Source organism: Prionailurus bengalensis, chromosome B2 (assembly GCF_016509475.1).
Source record: "Prionailurus bengalensis isolate Pbe53 chromosome B2, Fcat_Pben_1.1_paternal_pri, whole genome shotgun sequence".
In the NCBI taxonomy this organism is placed as follows: Eukaryota; Metazoa; Chordata; class Mammalia; order Carnivora; family Felidae; genus Prionailurus; species Prionailurus bengalensis.
Genome location: NC_057349.1, coordinates 102,709,877 through 102,728,055, shown reverse-complemented (window position 1 = coordinate 102,728,055; position 18,179 = coordinate 102,709,877). Strand labels below are relative to the sequence as shown.

At 42.7% G+C, this 18,179-nt stretch overlaps 1 protein-coding gene across 1 annotated transcript in view; it reads left to right on the top strand.

The window, feature by feature from the left end:
* HS3ST5 (heparan sulfate-glucosamine 3-sulfotransferase 5) overlaps nt 1-8,698 on the top strand; it is a 153,128-nt gene extending 144,430 nt beyond the window's left edge. Inside the window, exons 3-4 of the mRNA XM_043592155.1 lie at nt 3,309-3,447; nt 6,951-8,698. Of these exons, the coding sequence (XP_043448090.1) occupies nt 3,341-3,447; nt 6,951-7,881 (1,038 nt within the window). The 5' untranslated portion in view covers nt 3,309-3,340 and the 3' untranslated portion in view covers nt 7,882-8,698. The remainder of the gene's footprint in view (nt 1-3,308; nt 3,448-6,950) is intronic.
* The last annotated feature ends 9,481 nt before the right edge of the window (nt 8,699-18,179 follow it).

Genomic DNA, 18,179 nt, shown 5'->3' with positions numbered 1-18,179 from the left:
GTAAGATTTTTAAAATATCCATTAAAGTTGGCATAGCCAAAAGAAGGAACTTTGGATCATTTAACCTTCTTCCCAGTTTAATACTGTTTTTGGTAAAACTTAGATGGTGTGGCTTCTCTTTGGTTTGAATCCTCAGACCAAGAGCAACAACTCCCAGCTTTTAAGACTCAGGCAGACCCTGGAGCACTTCATGATGGAAACCAAAGAGGCATCTCGAACGTTAAAGTCACCAAGTACCTTTGGTTCCCTGAGCAGGGTTGATTCGGGGGATGCTAGGGTACTGTCTCTTAGTTTATATATAGTCTGAGACTGATTACAGAACAAAATGCGATTTCACTTCCCACGTCCTGGGACATTTATGCAGAGCTACTGATTTGGCTTCCGCATTTCTCAAAAATTCCAAGAGATTTCAGCCTAACACAATAAGTGTTCATTTTTTGTCTCTCTTTTTGGTAATTCTTTGCTTTGCCATCTTCCTTTGAGGAGAGAATATAGTGTTACCAGTCTCATATTTCACAGTAATTTCCATTGCAAGTTATTTACATTAGAAATAGGCTTACATTTTCCACAATCCAATTACACTATTAACGAGAACTGCACTAATTGCATTCTCTTCTTCCTTAAAATGCATTGTAAGAACAACTACATCAGTCTCCCGAAGGTATTTGTTATGCTTCATTTTTGTCAAGTGCCCAGACATTCATTAAGTTCTATCCCGCGTTATCTTACTGAAGGCTCATGTCATCACAACCCCGTGAGACAGACATCATTATCGTCATCGTACAGATGAGGATACCCAAACCCAGAGAGTTTCAGTTATCAAACTAAACCAAAGTGTTACTCGGGGGTCTTTGACTCCCAATCCAGTGGTCTTTGCACTGCATCATGGATGACTCGTTCATATTAGCTGAGCGCTCGAATAAAAATTTTAGTTCTCCTCAGCACCCTAGTAGACTTGAGGGCGTGTAATGGGCCTGCCACAAGTAGAGGAGGCAGTGTAAACAAATGTGTCAAGAATGAGGTTTCCCAAAGAGAGAGAAACCCCCAGGGGGTCTATTTAAGGCACCTCAGACATAAGCTGCACTGGCCGGAACAGCGTATCCCACAGAGCAAGACCTCCATGGTAACACCTGGACTTATCATAAAAGGACAGTCTATAGGTGGAGTATTGGAGCCTTTGAGAATGAAAGATCCTCAGTGGCGGTAGAAAAAACTGTGGCTCCTACTCAGTCTGGTTTCATAACCTACTGTTTACCAGATGGCACATGCATTGCAGTTGAGAGCTTGAGAGCTTCGTTGTGGCATTCTCCTGAATCTTGGGCTAATTCCTCAGCAGCCTCCATTATTCCTCAGTCCTTTTCTTTCCTGCCTGCCAACCTTGAGCAGAGTGCAGCCGTGAGGTAGCTCCACAGCCTTACTCCCCCTACACGCAAATGTCTCTCCCGTGTTAGCTCTAAGCCCAGCAGTTACCCTCTGTTCCCATACTTACCGACACGATGGGCCTGACCCACTCCTCCTCACTAATGGGCAGTATATTGGGATTTCCTCCTCCAAAATCCGCATCCACCAGGATCACCCTCCGCGGCAAGGTATTCACAGGATCTGAGAGTCTTGGAGGAAATGTAGGAAAGCCATTCCAGGCCAGTGAGGAAGCTGACAAAAGCAGAGAGATGAGAGCGAAGAGGGATGAGAGGCAGCAAGGACGCTGGCCTGAAGGGCACAGAGGCTGCTGCTGGGAAGTAATAATAATACGGACAGAAGCTGAGTCTCCAAGCTGGAACCTCGGAAGGAGGGGCCCGCACTTTCAAGAAGAGATTGGACGGGGTCAGCAAATAACCAAAAACGGGAGGGCAGAATAACTTGGGTGAGGAAGAATAACCAGACTATATGGACCATAGGAAATGCGCAAGGAGAATATCCCCAGATGTTAAGAAATAAGGGAGGCATCCTGTGCCTCCGAAGGCAAAGCAGGAAGAAATTAAGGAGAGAGTTTTCTAAACTTCGTATCTGAAGAGGAAAACAAGACAGTAAAAAATGACTAAGTTTTGTGTGTCATTCACTCCACTGTAAAACACACACACACACACACACACGATGCAAGATTAATTCAGACCCATTAAAATGGAATCTCTGAAGGTGGTAGCAGGTGTGCATTTCCTAAAGTTCCTGCAAGCTCCAGATAGAGAACCCCCAGCCTAGAGAGCAAAGCAGATAGATTCTGGGCTCAGCGCCTTTTCTTCTTGTACGTCAGTGAGCAGGTCTAGCCCACTGCTGTACTCAGATAGGGTTTATCTGAGAATTTCCTGAACTACCTCTTTCCCTTCTCTTCCCCGTCTTACCTACACACAAGGAAAGATGATCGAAGTGGTAGCCACAGGCTCATCGAGTCCCTGCAAAGACCCTTCTTACTGCCTCCTCTCTGCTTTTGTCCTCAGCCCTTTCTCTCCCCACCCTCAGCTCCTGTGTCCATCCAGGCCAGCCTTCCTTCGTTTCTCAAACTGGCCAAGCATTTTTCCTCCGCACTGATTTCGTGCGTGCTGGTTCCTCTGCCCTTGCCCTGTCCTCCTTGCTTCTCATCCTCAGGTGTCAGGCCAACTGTCACTTCTTCAGCAAAGACTGAATAGGTTCCTCCTTTTATTCTCTCTCAGTGGATCCTGTTCCTTTGTTATTACCGTCTGTGAATATATGTGAATCCTACGCTGGCTAGTCAATATCTCTCTTCTCCACTAGACCGTAGACTCCCATGTTGCCCACTATCTCTTTAGCACCTGGTACACAATATAGCACGTAGGACATGTTCCATAAATATTTATTCACTGTGTGTTGGATGAATATGGCTCTTATCTCCCTCTTTTGGGATTCCTTCCTCCAGCCTCCTCACCAGATCATGCACTACATTCCACAGACAGAGCATGCGTCGGGGAGGGGTAGAGCAAGGGAGACACAGAATCTGGAGAGGCTCCAGGCTCTGACCAATCGACACACAGCCTGACGTGGGGGTTGAACTCACAGACTGCGAGATCGTGACCTGAGCCGAAGTCGGTCGCTCAACCAACTGAGCCACCCAGGTGCCCCTCTTCCCCCTAGTTTAGTATTTGCTCTTATAACATGGGCCAGGAAAAGGAAGACAAGTTTTGGGAAATACCTGTTATATCATGAACATAGTTAAGGTTGGTATGGGATCTTTTCTTCATGAAGCATCACTTCCCATACAGCCTGTACTCCCACCCCTCCAAGGCTTTGTGACAATCCACAGAGCCTATTAGAGATGACTGCTGATGAGTCCCCTTCTATCCCTTGTCTCTCAGGCTGCAGAAGTCCTGAAGGTTGATGGAGGGCCATGCTATTCAAACAGCAGGCGTGGCTGAGACAGAAGCTCCTGGTGCTGGGAAGCCTTGCCGTTGGGAGTCTCCTGTATCTAGTCGCCAGAGTTGGGAGCTTGGATAGGTAGGTAATTAAACACATACTCATGCCCATGTGACTTCAAGTGTCTCTTGATTTACACTTCCCTAGGACATAATCTTAAATCCATCCATTTGTTTTCCTCTCTCAAAATTCCCAAGAAACACGCTTTTCTGCAGTATTGATTTTGATTTATTGAGCCTTTGAAAAAAAGAGATCCAAGTTGCTCAAGCCAAGGTGTTCGTCAAGATCCATTTGTATTCTGTGTGCGTTGACATTTGTTTTCAGAGAAGGGATAAAGCAGTAAAAATGTCATTTACGAGAGCTCAGTGTGGTCTGTGTGCATCTGGTTGTTGACCTCTAGCCATAGCAAAATGGTGATGTTGTATTTATTTATCTTCATTTTGAAATTTATGAGTGAGCAATTAGTGTGCTACCACAAGAGTTAAGATTATGTATGAGCCTGTAAAGTAGCTCATCAAGTTTGGAATCCATTGCCTTGGAAAGATGGCTGTAGGCTTGGGGAGTTTTAACCATGTTAATTAGGTCTGGTTTCAAGGAGCTGAAAGTATCAAATGAGGAGGCTGTCGCTCAGAGTAATTGCCCAGAAAACAATGGAAAATCCATGGAGAGGAAATTTACAGAGGTAGCATTTTGGCTGTAAATAAGCAAACAGTTGAGAGATGATACTAGTCTTACAGAAGTCCCAGCAATATCAGCTGGCTTGACATTGAGTGGCTCTGGACTGTCCCACATTTGGTATGATTGGAAAGGACAGAGAAGTTAATTTCTAGAACGCAAAGTTTCCTTCTTTGCCCTTTAAAATCAAGTCTTGCAGCGGAAAGACTGAGGAATTCAATTCCCATTTTTCATGAAAATGCGGCCACACTTAAAACTACCTTCCTTACAGTTCTCCTTTTCTAATCTCTAGAGCTTATCAATTGGTTATTTAACAAATAATGTTGCAGTGGTTTTTATTTTCCTTCAGCCAGTGTCAATTTGGGTAAAGTGAACCCCTCTGATGCTTTTCAATTCAAAATTCCTAAGTAAACTTCCCACCCAGTGGTTTGCTGACTATGAGAAATGGTAGTATCCAGGCTTATCACTGACTTCGAGTAGTTTTCTAAAGTAGTACTTAGTTATTAGTGAAAAGCTTGGAGGTGGGCACCATTGTCCTAGGTCCCTACTGGAATTTTTATGTCCAGGTCTTTCAATACCTTTAGTTAGCTTCCAATCATTTTCCTTTTATTGAGTAATTGATCTGATGATCATTAACATATTAGTTACTTAGTTGATGACTTTTTCGTTTTTAACTTGGTCTCTAGTCTCCAATGGGGTAGCATTTACAAGGAATTGAACTGTTTGGTGGGCTTTCCCGAAACCTCTCATTTGAGAGTTTGAACAGATGATGCCTAAAATTGACACGCACTTACTTAGGCCTATCCTTTAGTAACTGAGGACCCTGCTCTTTGGGAGGGAGGCTGAGCTCCAATACTTCTGCTCCTCCTGGTCCTAAGATTCCATGTTTTTCCCATGTCTGAGGCCCATGCACAGAACCTACTCTTCAGGAAAGGGAAATAATATATTGTCTCCTATTATGAGTCAGGAAGTCAAAAAAGCAACTGTTCTGCAGGGTATGAGCTCCCAAGGTGGAAGATAGAAAGAGGACAGGAGGAAAGAAGGAAAATGGCCCTGTTTCAGCCTCTCAGCCAGAGTTCCGCAAGAGAATTAAGTCCTTACAGAAAAGGCGTGGATTGACTATCTCTTCATTTCTCCCAAGGAAGGCACAAGCCTCACTTTGGATGCGCAGGCGAGAAGTCCATCCATTACATTCAATGGATGCCTTAGGGAACTAGGGCTTAATTTTGGACCAGAACCCAAGACGAGCTAAAAGATGAATTTGCAATATCCCAGTCAATGTGACAATAAAAAATATCGTTGTATGTGTTGCTACTTTCATATCTTCCATTTAGAACTCTAGCGTATTAATCCTATTCGCGAATCTATAAACACAAAATTCACGCTTCCCTAAAATATGTAATGTAGCACACCCCATTATTTTTGTCCTAGTCCATATTTTCACGTTTTCTACAATGAGCGTGGGTTGTTTCTAAAATCAGAAAAAACAAACATCACAAATAATATGTGAGTGTAATTTTCCATACGCATTATGACAGATGTTTGAACAGACAAGCCAAACCCTTTTCCCTCAATTCTTCGGAATGTGTTGGTGAAGTTTTTCTCTTCTCCCTTTAATTATAAACATCAGAGAAGATAAGAACGGTATAATGGGGTCTCTGGGGAAAAGCAAGAGACAGCCTCGTTGCCACAGAGAGGGGAACATAGACTCCAAATAATTAGGGTAACTAGAAGCTTCAGTTGGAGGATTGGCTTAACAGCCGTCCTGACTAATACTATACCCTTTAACAAGAAGGCTAAAATGCCTTCTCAGATAGCCTCAGGGATGTTATAATGAGTTTCAGCTAGATTCCAGACTGTTACCCAAAAGGAAACTCAATTTGCCACCCATATTTATTGGCCATGCCAAATCAAGCCGGAACTCTAGTCCGGTATCATTAGGATCGTTACCACAGCTTTCTCTCTGTAAAAAGCAGTGGTGGTTGTTCATTATTTAGGGCAACGTTGAAGTGGAAATCCTCCTTTCTGGTTCCATCCACTGCATTCCTTCCTTCAGGAGCTTGAGCGCTATAATTTACATGGGTTTGGCAGTGAGGACCGGAGACTTCCTGCCCTGCCAAAGTCTTGTTGATTTCTGGTCCAGGGCGGGGCGGTGGGGGGGGAGGCGAGGGGGTAGGTGATAGATAGCACTTGCTGATGGCATGGGGTTTGTTCCTACATTCGGCAAAGCAGAAACATAATCTTGACCCCTTTAGATAGAAAGAGAAAGAGAAGCAGAAGAAATATAGTACTTGTCTAGCTGTCCCCAAGGCCAACGGCAGAAATTCTCATAGAATGAAAAAGCTCAGCAAATGCCAGGATTGGATTTTTGCAGGTTGATGATACAAATAGCCACGGGCAGAGCCTGGGACCTCTATCCAGATTACATCTCAGGGATTTTTAAGAGCCACGTGAACGCTGCTGAGCTGCAAGAAAATAATACCACATGAAATCCCAAAGACGCGGCTGCCTAGCCACCCTTCCGCCTCGCAGCTGAAGATTATAATCTCCTGCCTCTCACGTCTTCTAAATGATGCTAACTCGTGGGCTGTGAAAAGGCTATTAGTATGGCTGGTGTCGCTTGTCTGTCCTGTACTGTGAACATAAGTACACGCTGTAGTCAATTAAGTGCTTGGTGAATAAAAATTTTAAGGAGCACTAATAAAAATAATCCCATCAATTATGTGTGCTCCATTTAATACAGGGTTGCTTAAAATAAAATTTCCCAAACATATGTTCATTATGGATTGCAGCGGGCTGGGAACCAGTAGTGTTATTTATGCATTTGAAGTCCTACCCTGACTAGGGAAGCAGAAAAGTGACAAGTTAGTTGCAATGAGCTTCTAAGAGCCTCTTTCTGTTGCTTTCAGGCTACAACCCATTTGCCCCATCGAAGGACGATTCGGAGCCCGCAGCCAGGCCGAATTCCCTCTCCGCGCCCTGCAGTTTAAGCGGGGCCTGCTGCACGAGTTCCGGAAGGGCAATACTTCCAAGGAGCAAGTTCGCCTTCATGACCTGGTCCAGCAGCTCCCCAAGGCCATTATCATTGGGGTGAGGAAAGGAGGCACAAGGGCCCTGCTTGAGATGCTGAACCTCCATCCAGCGGTGGTCAAAGCCTCTCAAGAAATCCACTTTTTTGACAATGATGAGAATTATGCCAAGGGAATTGAGTGGTATAGGAAAAAGATGCCTTTTTCCTACCCGCAGCAAATCACAATTGAAAAGAGCCCAGCATATTTTATCACGGAGGAGGTTCCGGAAAGGATTTACAAAATGAACTCATCCATCAAGTTGTTGATCATTGTCAGGGAGCCAACCACAAGAGCTATTTCTGATTACACTCAGGTGCTAGAGGGGAAGGAGAGGAAGAATAAAACTTACTACAAGTTTGAGAAGCTGGCAATAGACCCAAATACCTGCGAAGTGAACACAAAATACAAGGCGGTAAGAACCAGCATCTACACCAAACATCTGGAAAGGTGGTTAAAATACTTTCCGATTGAGCAATTTCACATTGTGGACGGAGATCGCCTCATCACGGAACCTCTGCCAGAACTTCAGCTTGTGGAGAAGTTCCTAAATCTTCCCCCGAGGATAAGTCAATACAATTTATATTTCAATGCTACCAGAGGGTTTTACTGCTTGCGATTTAACATTATCTTTAATAAGTGCCTGGCGGGCAGCAAGGGACGCATTCATCCAGAGGTGGACCCCTCTGTCATAACCAAATTGCGCAAATTTTTTCACCCTTTCAATCAAAAATTTTACCAGATCACTGGGAGGACATTGAACTGGCCCTAAAATAATAAGTCATATAACACTATGTGTTGTGGCTGGAGACTCACAATGTCTCCCCTAGATTAAAAATATGCACTTTTCTTAGACACAGCTATCCGAGTCATTTTTCCATGTATACTTGTACATACGCAGTGTGTGACCAAATATAAGATCAATTCTTTTTCTATTGAAAATTGACAAAAAAAAAAAACAACAAACAAAACAGTTTGCCGTCTGAGTAGTTGCATCTTTTAAGCTATTGACGAAAAGAAAAGATGGTGGTATTGGGGGAAAGTGACTTCAGCTATCCTCAAAGAGTTAGTCTTCCTTTGAGTCAGAATTTGTCGCCCGCCATTTTCATAGATTTAAGCCAAAAGATTATGTGTGAAAACGCACCAATGGCTGTGAAGCTTCAGGAGGTAGAGGATTCAGTTATGCATTCTTTTCTAAGGGAAAGCTGGCTCTTTAATTCAGAGACTGAATTGGTGCCATGAAAACAGAAAATACTATTTTCTTATTATTTCAAAGAATGTCTTGTCTCATAAACTTGACACTGTTCCAAAGTTCCTGTGGTGATTTTGCACTATTGTTTTCTCGTAGAGACCATGGTGTCTGTCACACGTGGCATGTCAATCACACATTTGAAAGTTAAGTCCTTTCACTTCCATGTCCTACGTCCACAAAGGGAAATGTCATGTACATACTGTATATTGTTGTAAATACTGGTTTCACACTAAGTAATTCTATTTTGTAAACTGAATATGGCTATTTAATTTATTGTGAAAATTAAATTTATTGTGGTATTTAAAAATGGAATGGATTAAAATTACTCTATGTGCAACCTTTTTATTCCCCCCCTCATTTTGTTTTACGTGCCCCCTGCTGGCTCCCCAAATCAAGGCTGTTTGTGTGCACGCGAACGGGCTTGCAAAGATGCGCTGCTCAGTTAGATTTCTGTACCCTTGTGATAATGCTTTTATGGAGCGGGGTTGAGGATCTTAAAGAAAACATCTCAGCCATCTGGAAATCTAGTAATACAGCCACCTCAAAGAATAGTAGCCGCTACTCCTGCTGCAACTTTGTAACAATTAATTTACTTGCAATTTTACCACTGTGCCGGGAGAGAGACAGAAATACTTTAACGTAATCAAGGCATAGAAGAATCACAATTTCATTGGAACCTCTAATCAGAGTCAGACCAGTAGAGAAATTAAATAAAATAAGATCAGAAAACTTGTGTGGCCTCTGTACTGAAAGCTGCTGATGCTTCAAAAATGAATACAAACTCCCCCCCCCCCAAAAAAGGAATACAAACTCTCAGAACTCCCTCTTTGAGATGAAAATGTATCAGTCTCCTCAGAAACGATCAAATGCGTACTGTTGCTCTTACTAACATAAACATATGGCTCATATTTCCAGCCAGAGAAATTAATGCTAAATTGGGTGCTTGCTACCATCAGATACACTGTACCATGCTTAAATATAATTCAGAAAACCATGGAAAGAGGTATCAACCACAAGAACAAAAAGAGGGCTTTTTCACGATCATAGCTGCTCATCCGGTAGAAAATGTTTAGGGGAGTTTTACTGCACATCACGTTGAGAGTGCCTAGAGAAATCAGCAAATTACCATGGGTTCCCTTTGGATTGTAATAAGCGTTGATTTTCTCCATGAGTTGTTTATTCTGTCCAGTGATTTGATGGTGAACTTGCCTAAATAAATAGCCCTTTCCCCTCTGGTGTTGGTATATGTTGCTTCTCAAGCTACAGCCTTAGTAATCATCTCTACTGTTTCAATTAGCAATGATGCCCGTTCTCTCAGCATGGGATGGACGTGACTCCAGCCCACGCTGACAGGCCAGCTTCCCACTCACTGCGCAGCGACTCTGGAGAGCGTCTCGGGTCTCAATTCCAATCCCTTCTCCCTTAAGCCGTGAATGAAATCAAACATACGGAATGTAGCGTTTGATTTCCTTGTGCCTCAACTCTCAACGAACCATCAGAGTAAACTCCGAATGATACGTTCAAGGTCATAATTACATGCTATCATTAATTCTATTGTAACTCTTTCTAGAATACTGCAGCTAATACAGTTTTATACCAGAACTATCAAAGTATACCCCAGTGGAACAGTGATGTTTCAAAATCTTAGCCGAGGTATTCCGCCAATAAAATTGAAAAACGGCAATCTTGGGTTAACTGAGTGGCTCAGTTGGTTAAGGGTCTGACTCTTAGTTTCAGCTCAGGCCATGGTCTCATGGTTTGTGGGTTTGAGCCCAAATAAATAAATAAACTTTAAAAAAAGTTAAGAGAAAAACAATTTTTTCCTAGATAAACAGAGGAATTTTTTTAAAATAATGAATAGAAATTTATCAGTGATAAATTTTTTATTAAAATGTTTTTAATGTTTATTTATTTTTGAGGGAGAGAGAGTGTACAAGCAGGGGAGGGGCAGAGGGAGAGGGAGACACAGAATCTGAAGCAGGCTCCAGGCTCCGAGCTGTCAGCATAGAGCCCGACGCAGGGCTGGAACTCACAAACCATGACATCATGACCTGAGTCAAAGTCGGACGCTTTACTGAGCCACCCAGGAGTCCCCCAAGTTTTTCTTAATTTTTGCTAATGCCACCAATAATATATATTAGAGTTTATTCTGAGATTCTATTTGGCTTATACTGACTTTTCTACTTTGTTATTTTTGGCTCCATAAGCCATTGTTTCTTCACTCTCAGCAAAAAAAGTTCTGTGATTTCCAATTGTTTCGCTTTCTAAGTAACTTTGAGAATTGTTTTCAACCTTGGAGCCTCCCCGCAGAGACCTTAAAGCAGGAGGCCTGGCCTGGGAAGATGTTTTGGAGGTAGGTTTCATTTCCCTGAAAGAAAGAAAAAAAACAGCCACAGCCACTGCTGGTTGAGCAACATAGAAGTAAAAATCCTATAACTTCATCGCATACTTCCGCTGGAGGCTTTAAACCTCCTTGTTTAGGAAAATGTTTCCTGTTGTCATCAAACAGGCAACAGATCTCTAGAGAAATCCTCTAGATTTACGTTAGCTCCACCAGGGTTCTCTTTAATAAGTTACTCCTTTTACATCGTGAAATCTTTGCATTCCTCCTGGAGGCTTGGTGGCACCATACAGCTTTGTGAAACAGTTCTAGCTGCAAAGAGCAAAAAAAAAAAAAAAAATTAAGCAACGGTGAAGTTTCTGATGGACCGAAAGGCTGAAATAACACCATTTTGGAAGCTAAGAAATTGCAATTACAAGTATACAAACTGGAATTGGAGTCCTGAGAGATCAGAGAGAAAAAGAGACCTACCGTAACCCCCCGGACACACAGCCCCAGTTCAAGTCCATCACCTAGTCACCTGAAATCACCTCACAGAAGCACTTTTCCTATTAACTGCACTGTCGTATAGGAAACCTCTAAGACATTAGGGCCTGTGCTCATGGATGATAAAGCAATGGCATGTAAACCAGCATAATCACATCTGATCTTAGATTTGGCACCTTTTATGTTGAAGGACCAGCAAGAACAGTCACTAATTGCCACTAAGGCTGATAGGGCCTCACGAGAGCACCGTTCGTGGTGCCACACCTCGTACAAGAGCCCTACTGGGCCCACAAGGCCCTTTGAGGAGCATTACCTGGGACACTGGAGGCATGTTGCTGCAAAGGGAAGGTGGGAACCAAGGGGAAGGGAAGCCCAAACTCCAGCCCTGCCAATAGCTTTTGCTTTCTCCGATTAGCAGTGAGCTAGATTGGATGAGCCTAATTTGAGGCTCTTCATGAGCTTAATTTGAGAAACTTCCGGGGATGGACAATTTCAAACGGTCATAAATAGTGTTTTCCCGCCAAAGACTTTTGTATTCTCTTGGCACACTGAGCAGCCATTTTCCACTCAGGAGAATGGCCTACGGTATAAGCAAAAAAAGAAAAGTTCACCGAAAACATTTCCCCTAAAAATGACTAAATACAGCCAAATCTTAGCAATTCGGACTAACAAGGTGAAAGTACAGAATATTTTCAAGCAAATTCATTGCAATGATTCCCAAATGGATAAGGTGCAAAACTATACTAACATATTGAAAAATAATTGCACCTGCTTTACTAAATAAAAGCCTCTTAATTGGCTTTTTTTCCCCCCAAATCGGTGTTACTCAAGTATTTCAAAACAGTCTGTTCTCCTAAGTAGGTTACTCAGGCCCTCGAGCATCTGTTTATCAGTTTTCATAGCAAACCTTTCCTTTATAGCTAGACTAAGGATGAAATTTAGGCCAAACTAGGATTCTTTGGTAAGGTTCTAATAAAGGGTGCCTTACTATACATCCTACAAAACAAAAAATTGTTTTTACACTTCGCACTTTCAAAGATTTCTTAACGATTACATCTTGTAACTTTTAGGAATAAGAGTGCTGCTTCTTCATGATGCCAAATGAACTGGGGAATTGAAGAGGAAGAACTGAACTGAGAGCAACATGCATTCCCATAGAAAGCACCTGACTGGTATTCCAAGAACAAGTGTCTGTTATTCAAAGGCAGCTCAGTAAAGGGGTGCCTGGGGGGCTCAGTCGGTTAAACGGCAGGCGCCTGGTTTGGGCTCAGGTCATTATCTCACGGTTAGTGAGTTTGGGCCCCTGTGTTGGGCTCCACTCTGGCAATGCAGAGCTTTCTTGGGACTCTCTCTCTCTCTCTCTGCCCCTCCCCTGCATGTGCTCTCTCTCAAAATAAACTTTTAAAAAAAGCAGTCCACCACAAGGGGGCGTGGTTCCCAGTAGCCTGGTAATTTTACAAAGACGCAGCTCACCTCCAAAATTCTGAATACACAGATTTCTGCTTTACCTGTCCTTTTCAGACAGACGCAGCGTTGCTGGCTTTGAAGATGGAGGGAGGGAGCCACAAGCCAAGAAATATGCCAGTCTTTAGAAGCTGGAAAAGGCAATGCCTAGAACCTCCAGAAGGGAACACCTGCTAACACCTTAATTTTAGCCTAATGAAATTTGTGTTGGATTTCTAAACCTACAGAAATGTGGAAGTAGGTGTGCGTTGTTTTTAAGCTGCTAACTTTGTGGTAATTTGCTACAGCAGCCATAGAAAATGATCATAAGAAACAAGGAGAGGGGCACCTGTGTGGCTCAGTTAAGCGTCCAGCTCTCGATCATGGCTTAGGTCGTGATCTCACAGTTACTGTAGGTCTCACAGTGAATCATTTTGGGAGATCAAGCCCCATATCAGGCTCTGCACTGACAGCATGAAGCCTGCTGGGGATTCTCTCTCTCCCTCTCTCTCTCTCTCTCTCTCTCTCTGCCCCTTCTCTGCTTATGCTCTCTTTCTCTCTCTCTTCCAAAATAAATAGATAAACTTAAAAGTAAGAGAAAGAAGGAAAAATGGAGTGCTCACTGAGTGCTGGCATTTTTAATCAGCTTCTGCTCTGTCATCTCCACAGGGTGATGGGGCCATAGCCATCAGTGACAAAGGGCACTTCCAAACAAAGCAAGCGGAAGTCCTGAAGGACCAATGTACCCTTGCAAGTTCCCAAAGGCAACTGCAGGCAGAATGATCCTCAAGGAGACAATTTCCTGGTGATTAAAACCAGAGCAAGTCTCATTTCTTCTGGGACGCCTCTGCTGAAGCTCAGAGGTTACAAAAACAAAAAACAAAACCAAACCAAAAAAACAATTTAATGGTAACTTACAGATAAGTTTATGACGAGGTATATACATTATGTGACATTTTTAAATATCTCTAACATTAAGGTTTTTACACAGAAAAGAGAAAGTATTTCTGGTCTGGTCTTCTTACACGTTCATAGAGTCTAGCCAATCCAGAATATCTGAAGTCTCCAAAGATCAGAGCCAGGATCTGGCTCTTTTTCAAATTGGTCCCAGGATCTCCTCCAAATGGCCTCAAAAATTGTCCTGTAAGGAAAACAAAGACCTGAGATTCTTCCTCCAGGGATTAATGAAATTCAGAGGCGTTTATTGATCACCTAATATGTGAAGGATCCAGTAAACAATTACTAAAGGTCACTAGAAAAAGCCAGTATTAGAGGTGTGACCAGAATACAGGCCTCCAGAATTCCAGCCCAGGGCTGCTTGTCAAGAAGTCGCTAAATGGTTCTATTTATTATTTATGTCTGCCTACATCTTAAAAGGATTTGCAGTGGCAATTTTTTAATTAAAATTTTTTTCTAATCTCTTTCTAATCGCGTTTTATTGGCTGCATTTCAACCCTTTGTACTTAATCAACCTTGAGTAGTAACGTGTATTGAGTCTGTATAAACCCATGAACTAGCATTAAAATTAAAATGTACACACATTTAATACACATGCAATATGTATGGGCATATTTGTATTTGTAAGCCTGCTGAAAGAAGCTAATGATAATGGTTCCTTGTGGGACTAATCAAACTTATTCTTTTGTTAGCGATTCTCTATCACATCTGCATAGCTGCCTTTTAAAAATGACATTCCAAAAGTGTCACAGTCCAGCCAAACAAAGTGAGTACATAAAGAAAAGAAAAACTCGATAAATTAATATTTCAAAAGCCCATCGACTTATCTGGAAACAAACACTTCTATGAAAGAACACAACTTGACCAATTAAAGTGTCGCTACATCTAGTATAAAAGGTTGCAATGGTAAAAACACATAGGTCTTGTTAATTCAAGGATACTGAAAGTGCTCACACAGAAGGTATTATACATGGCCACCGTTGTGTGCGTGTGGATCCGTGTGCATGTGTGATTTTCAGCAATTCTCTAACAGTGTCTCATCCCCCTGTGATTATCACATTGCTTTGGCTTGACCACCACCAAGAGTTTTTCACCTTGGAATTGTATCAAGTTTCTCGGAAAGCACAATTAAATTTAAAGATAAATGTAAGAACGTGTTTATTTGGCATTATTATCTGTATCTGTTGTGCCTGAGGCACTGAGGTAAACAAATTAGTAACATTAGTAGGTACACAGGCCTGGGCCTCAAGCTCTGAGAACATGGAATTGATAATTCCCTCTGGGATCCTGAAATGTCTTCGGAAACTCCATGCTAAAGACGTAAACATCACTGAAAACAAAAGGTGTTTGAGGTGAATGGTCAGAATCAGACGGACAGAACAGGGCCAATGCCTGGTTTTTCACCAACAGCCGCCTCCGGGGAAAGACCCAAAAGGGAGTAGACACCCAGTGAGTGTTATCTGTGTTTATACACACGGACTCCCCAACTGAATTCAGCCACACAAACCCTTGTTTTAAACAGTCTGTTAAATTGGTCGAATTATTGGTTACTAGGGGACCATCTTCAAAAAAGTTGCTTCCAACTTTTCAAGTTCTCCTTCAGACAATGCCTTTTGAAAGATTTGGAGAAATCGCTTAAAAATTCTTTACGTGAAATTAATTCTCTTTCGATCCCTTTGGCTGGCTCGTGCCCCCTATGGGTCCCAGCCTCAGCAGCATGCTCACAAAGCCTTCCCGGGAGTCCTCAAGACTCAAGGTGTGTCAATGTGTGAATGCATGTGAGGGGGTGTCCTTCTATTCTTATTGTTATACTCCCTTTCAAAAAATACCAAAACCTCCCTATGGAGTATGAACAAAGCAGCTCTTTCCACCCCTGTGTTCAGAATCTACCCCCTGTAAAGCTCAGGCAAGAGCAGAAGACAAATCTGGGTAACAGACACCATGTTAAACTTAGAATCTCATGATAAGTTCAAAAAACATGCGTGGATTAAATGAATAAGTCCTCTTTCATTGTGATGGTGGAGGCTTTGCTGCTGGCTTAAATTTGTTTGCCTGTCTTATCCTTCCTTTAGAGTGGGTTCTCTGCCAGGAGAGTCCAAGGTCCTCTATGCAAATAGACCTCAGGTGGTCAACCCACCAAACAACCAGACCTGCCCCCCAGCAGTGGATATAGTGTAGGCTTTTGCTGGGCTCCCAAATGCCCATTATACTTATTGTATTTTTAAGCGCTTTTTTTAAAATTTATTTTGAGAGAGAAAGAGAGAACACGAATGGGGTAGGGGCAGAGAGAGAGGGAGAGAGAATTCCAAGCAGGCTCCACACTGTCAGCGCAGAGCCCAACACGGAGCCAAATGCCCTCTGTGCTTTTAACACGTTGTAAGATACAAATGCTAAGAACCGAGAGCTCCCTTCAAACTCTGCTCTCTTCCTTCTCATGCCAGGTAGCAGCATGACAGTTCAAGTCGCTCCACTTCTTTATGCCCTCCTCCCAAACGGTGAGGGCGTTCTATTCATGTAAGAGACCTAGCTCCTCAATAAATGTGGATCTCTGAATTTTCTTTATTACAGTTAAGTGTTACATTAGGCACAAATTAAAATTGTGAATCGCCAAAACAATAGACTCATTGGCACGTTCATCCCAGTAAACCGTGCTCTGAATATCATTGCTAAGGGGATTATAACACTAAAGGTGAACGGCTTAGTTCACTGATAGGATAGAAGTAGGGCTTCTTGTTAGTGTTTTTAATTACACTTGACTTCTACCTTCTTGCATGTTAATGCATCTGAGCCCGGGCAAGTGTGGACACAATATAATGGACTCAAAGAGAAGGAGATGGTTCACAAGCCACCAGAATACTGGAGAATAACAGATCGACATCTACACAATAACTCCCGCATCACAGAGTAGGAGAAACACCCACTTTCGGTCACTTTGACACGTGTAGAAAGTCATTAGAAGATCTTAATGAAAGAACTACGTTAACTGAACTAATTATTTGACTAAGGCTCTCTACGTGTAAGTAAAACAACCAAACCATAGATGATCCATTTATTTCTACTAAGGGTAGAAATACTTGCAAATTGAAAATTGCAACTCTGTTGATTGCACACATCATTCAGACACCGGCGAACCTTTTAGGAATGTATTTGGTGAACGAATGATTTTGGAAAATTCACTAAATGAAGAGGCAGCAGCTGTGAATAGATGAAAACTCTTGACTCCAATATCCATCTAGGTCAATAGAACTACACCTGTCAGGGCACGATGGATAATATAGCCAACGTCTACCCACTGGGCTGCTTATTTCAGTGCCTCACAAGTAGTTCTGGCAGAGACCCAAAAGAAATGTGCATGCCACTTCCTATCCGTCGTATTACAGATAGGCGGCCCAGGTGAAAAGCCACTATTCTCTATTCTAAAATGTACTTGTTGCTTTTATTGTCATAATAAGTGCAGCATAATTAAGAGAATGGTGTCTTTATTTGACATTTCTTCTGTCTCACAAGCAACTTTAGGACAAGTATTATGTCATCTCTACGTCCCCATCCCATGCAGGCACAAGACTCCCTCCTTACACCACAGTGAATGATTTTTTTTTTTAATTGTGAATGAAAACACTTAACCATTTAAATAATATCAAGAATCTCAAAAGATGACTGTTGGCTGAAAAGTAGCTTCTGAGGCCCAATGCCACCCAGGGCACCACCAACTACGGATGCTCTTGGATGCACGCGTTTCGTGTAGGGCTCATCACTTGCATCGGGAGGTACAAGAACAGTCTTGGCTCCAAGCCTAACACTGGCAAAGAGGCCAAAGTTGGACTAGCGGCACTGCCTCCAAATGACACCAGACTGCCGTCCCTGGAAAACTCTGGCACATATCACACATTCTGACATATTTCATTTTCTAATACATTCGAACCTCAGAAAATGGTGGTAGGCCCCGTGACATCCGAGAGGCAACAACCTCATGCATCTGGACCTAAACTCGTTCACGACAGGATTGGCAGGGCGGAGGAGAGGATCCGTTTAGCAGGCTCACGTCGCTTGTCCTTGTCAGTTTGGGAAACGGTGTGGGACCCGCAGGTGCGCATGAGAATGCACTTTCGAACAGCCAGTGCTAACGGAAAAAGTGGCGCGGGAATGCTAATCCATATTCCGACGGAAATGCTCTGGTTTCAGTATTCTTTCTGAAAAACCTAACTTCTCGAGTAAATTGGTCACACTCCAAGAGGAATTAGGCTTGAAAGATAACAGAACTTCAAAAGCCAAATAGAAAAGACCAGACCTGAGGCTGTGAAGTGCATTCAGAAGAGAGAAGGGTTTTAACTCAGCTTTCAAAGCTTGTTCTCCCTCCTCTTTGAAAGTTTCTGACACTTTGAGAGTTGCTGAAGATTTTCCCACCCGTGACGTCTTTCATCAGAAAAGCATGAAATGACAAAACTCTCTTTCGAGGTAGAGACGGGGGAATGTGGAAGTCAGAATCAGGTAAAGTCAGTTGCCCCTTGTGCTGCTTATTTTGTTGTTGCTGTTCTACTTATTCTTGAGCCTCACAGCCGTCTCCAAGAAAGCTCCCTGAGCCTTGCTTATC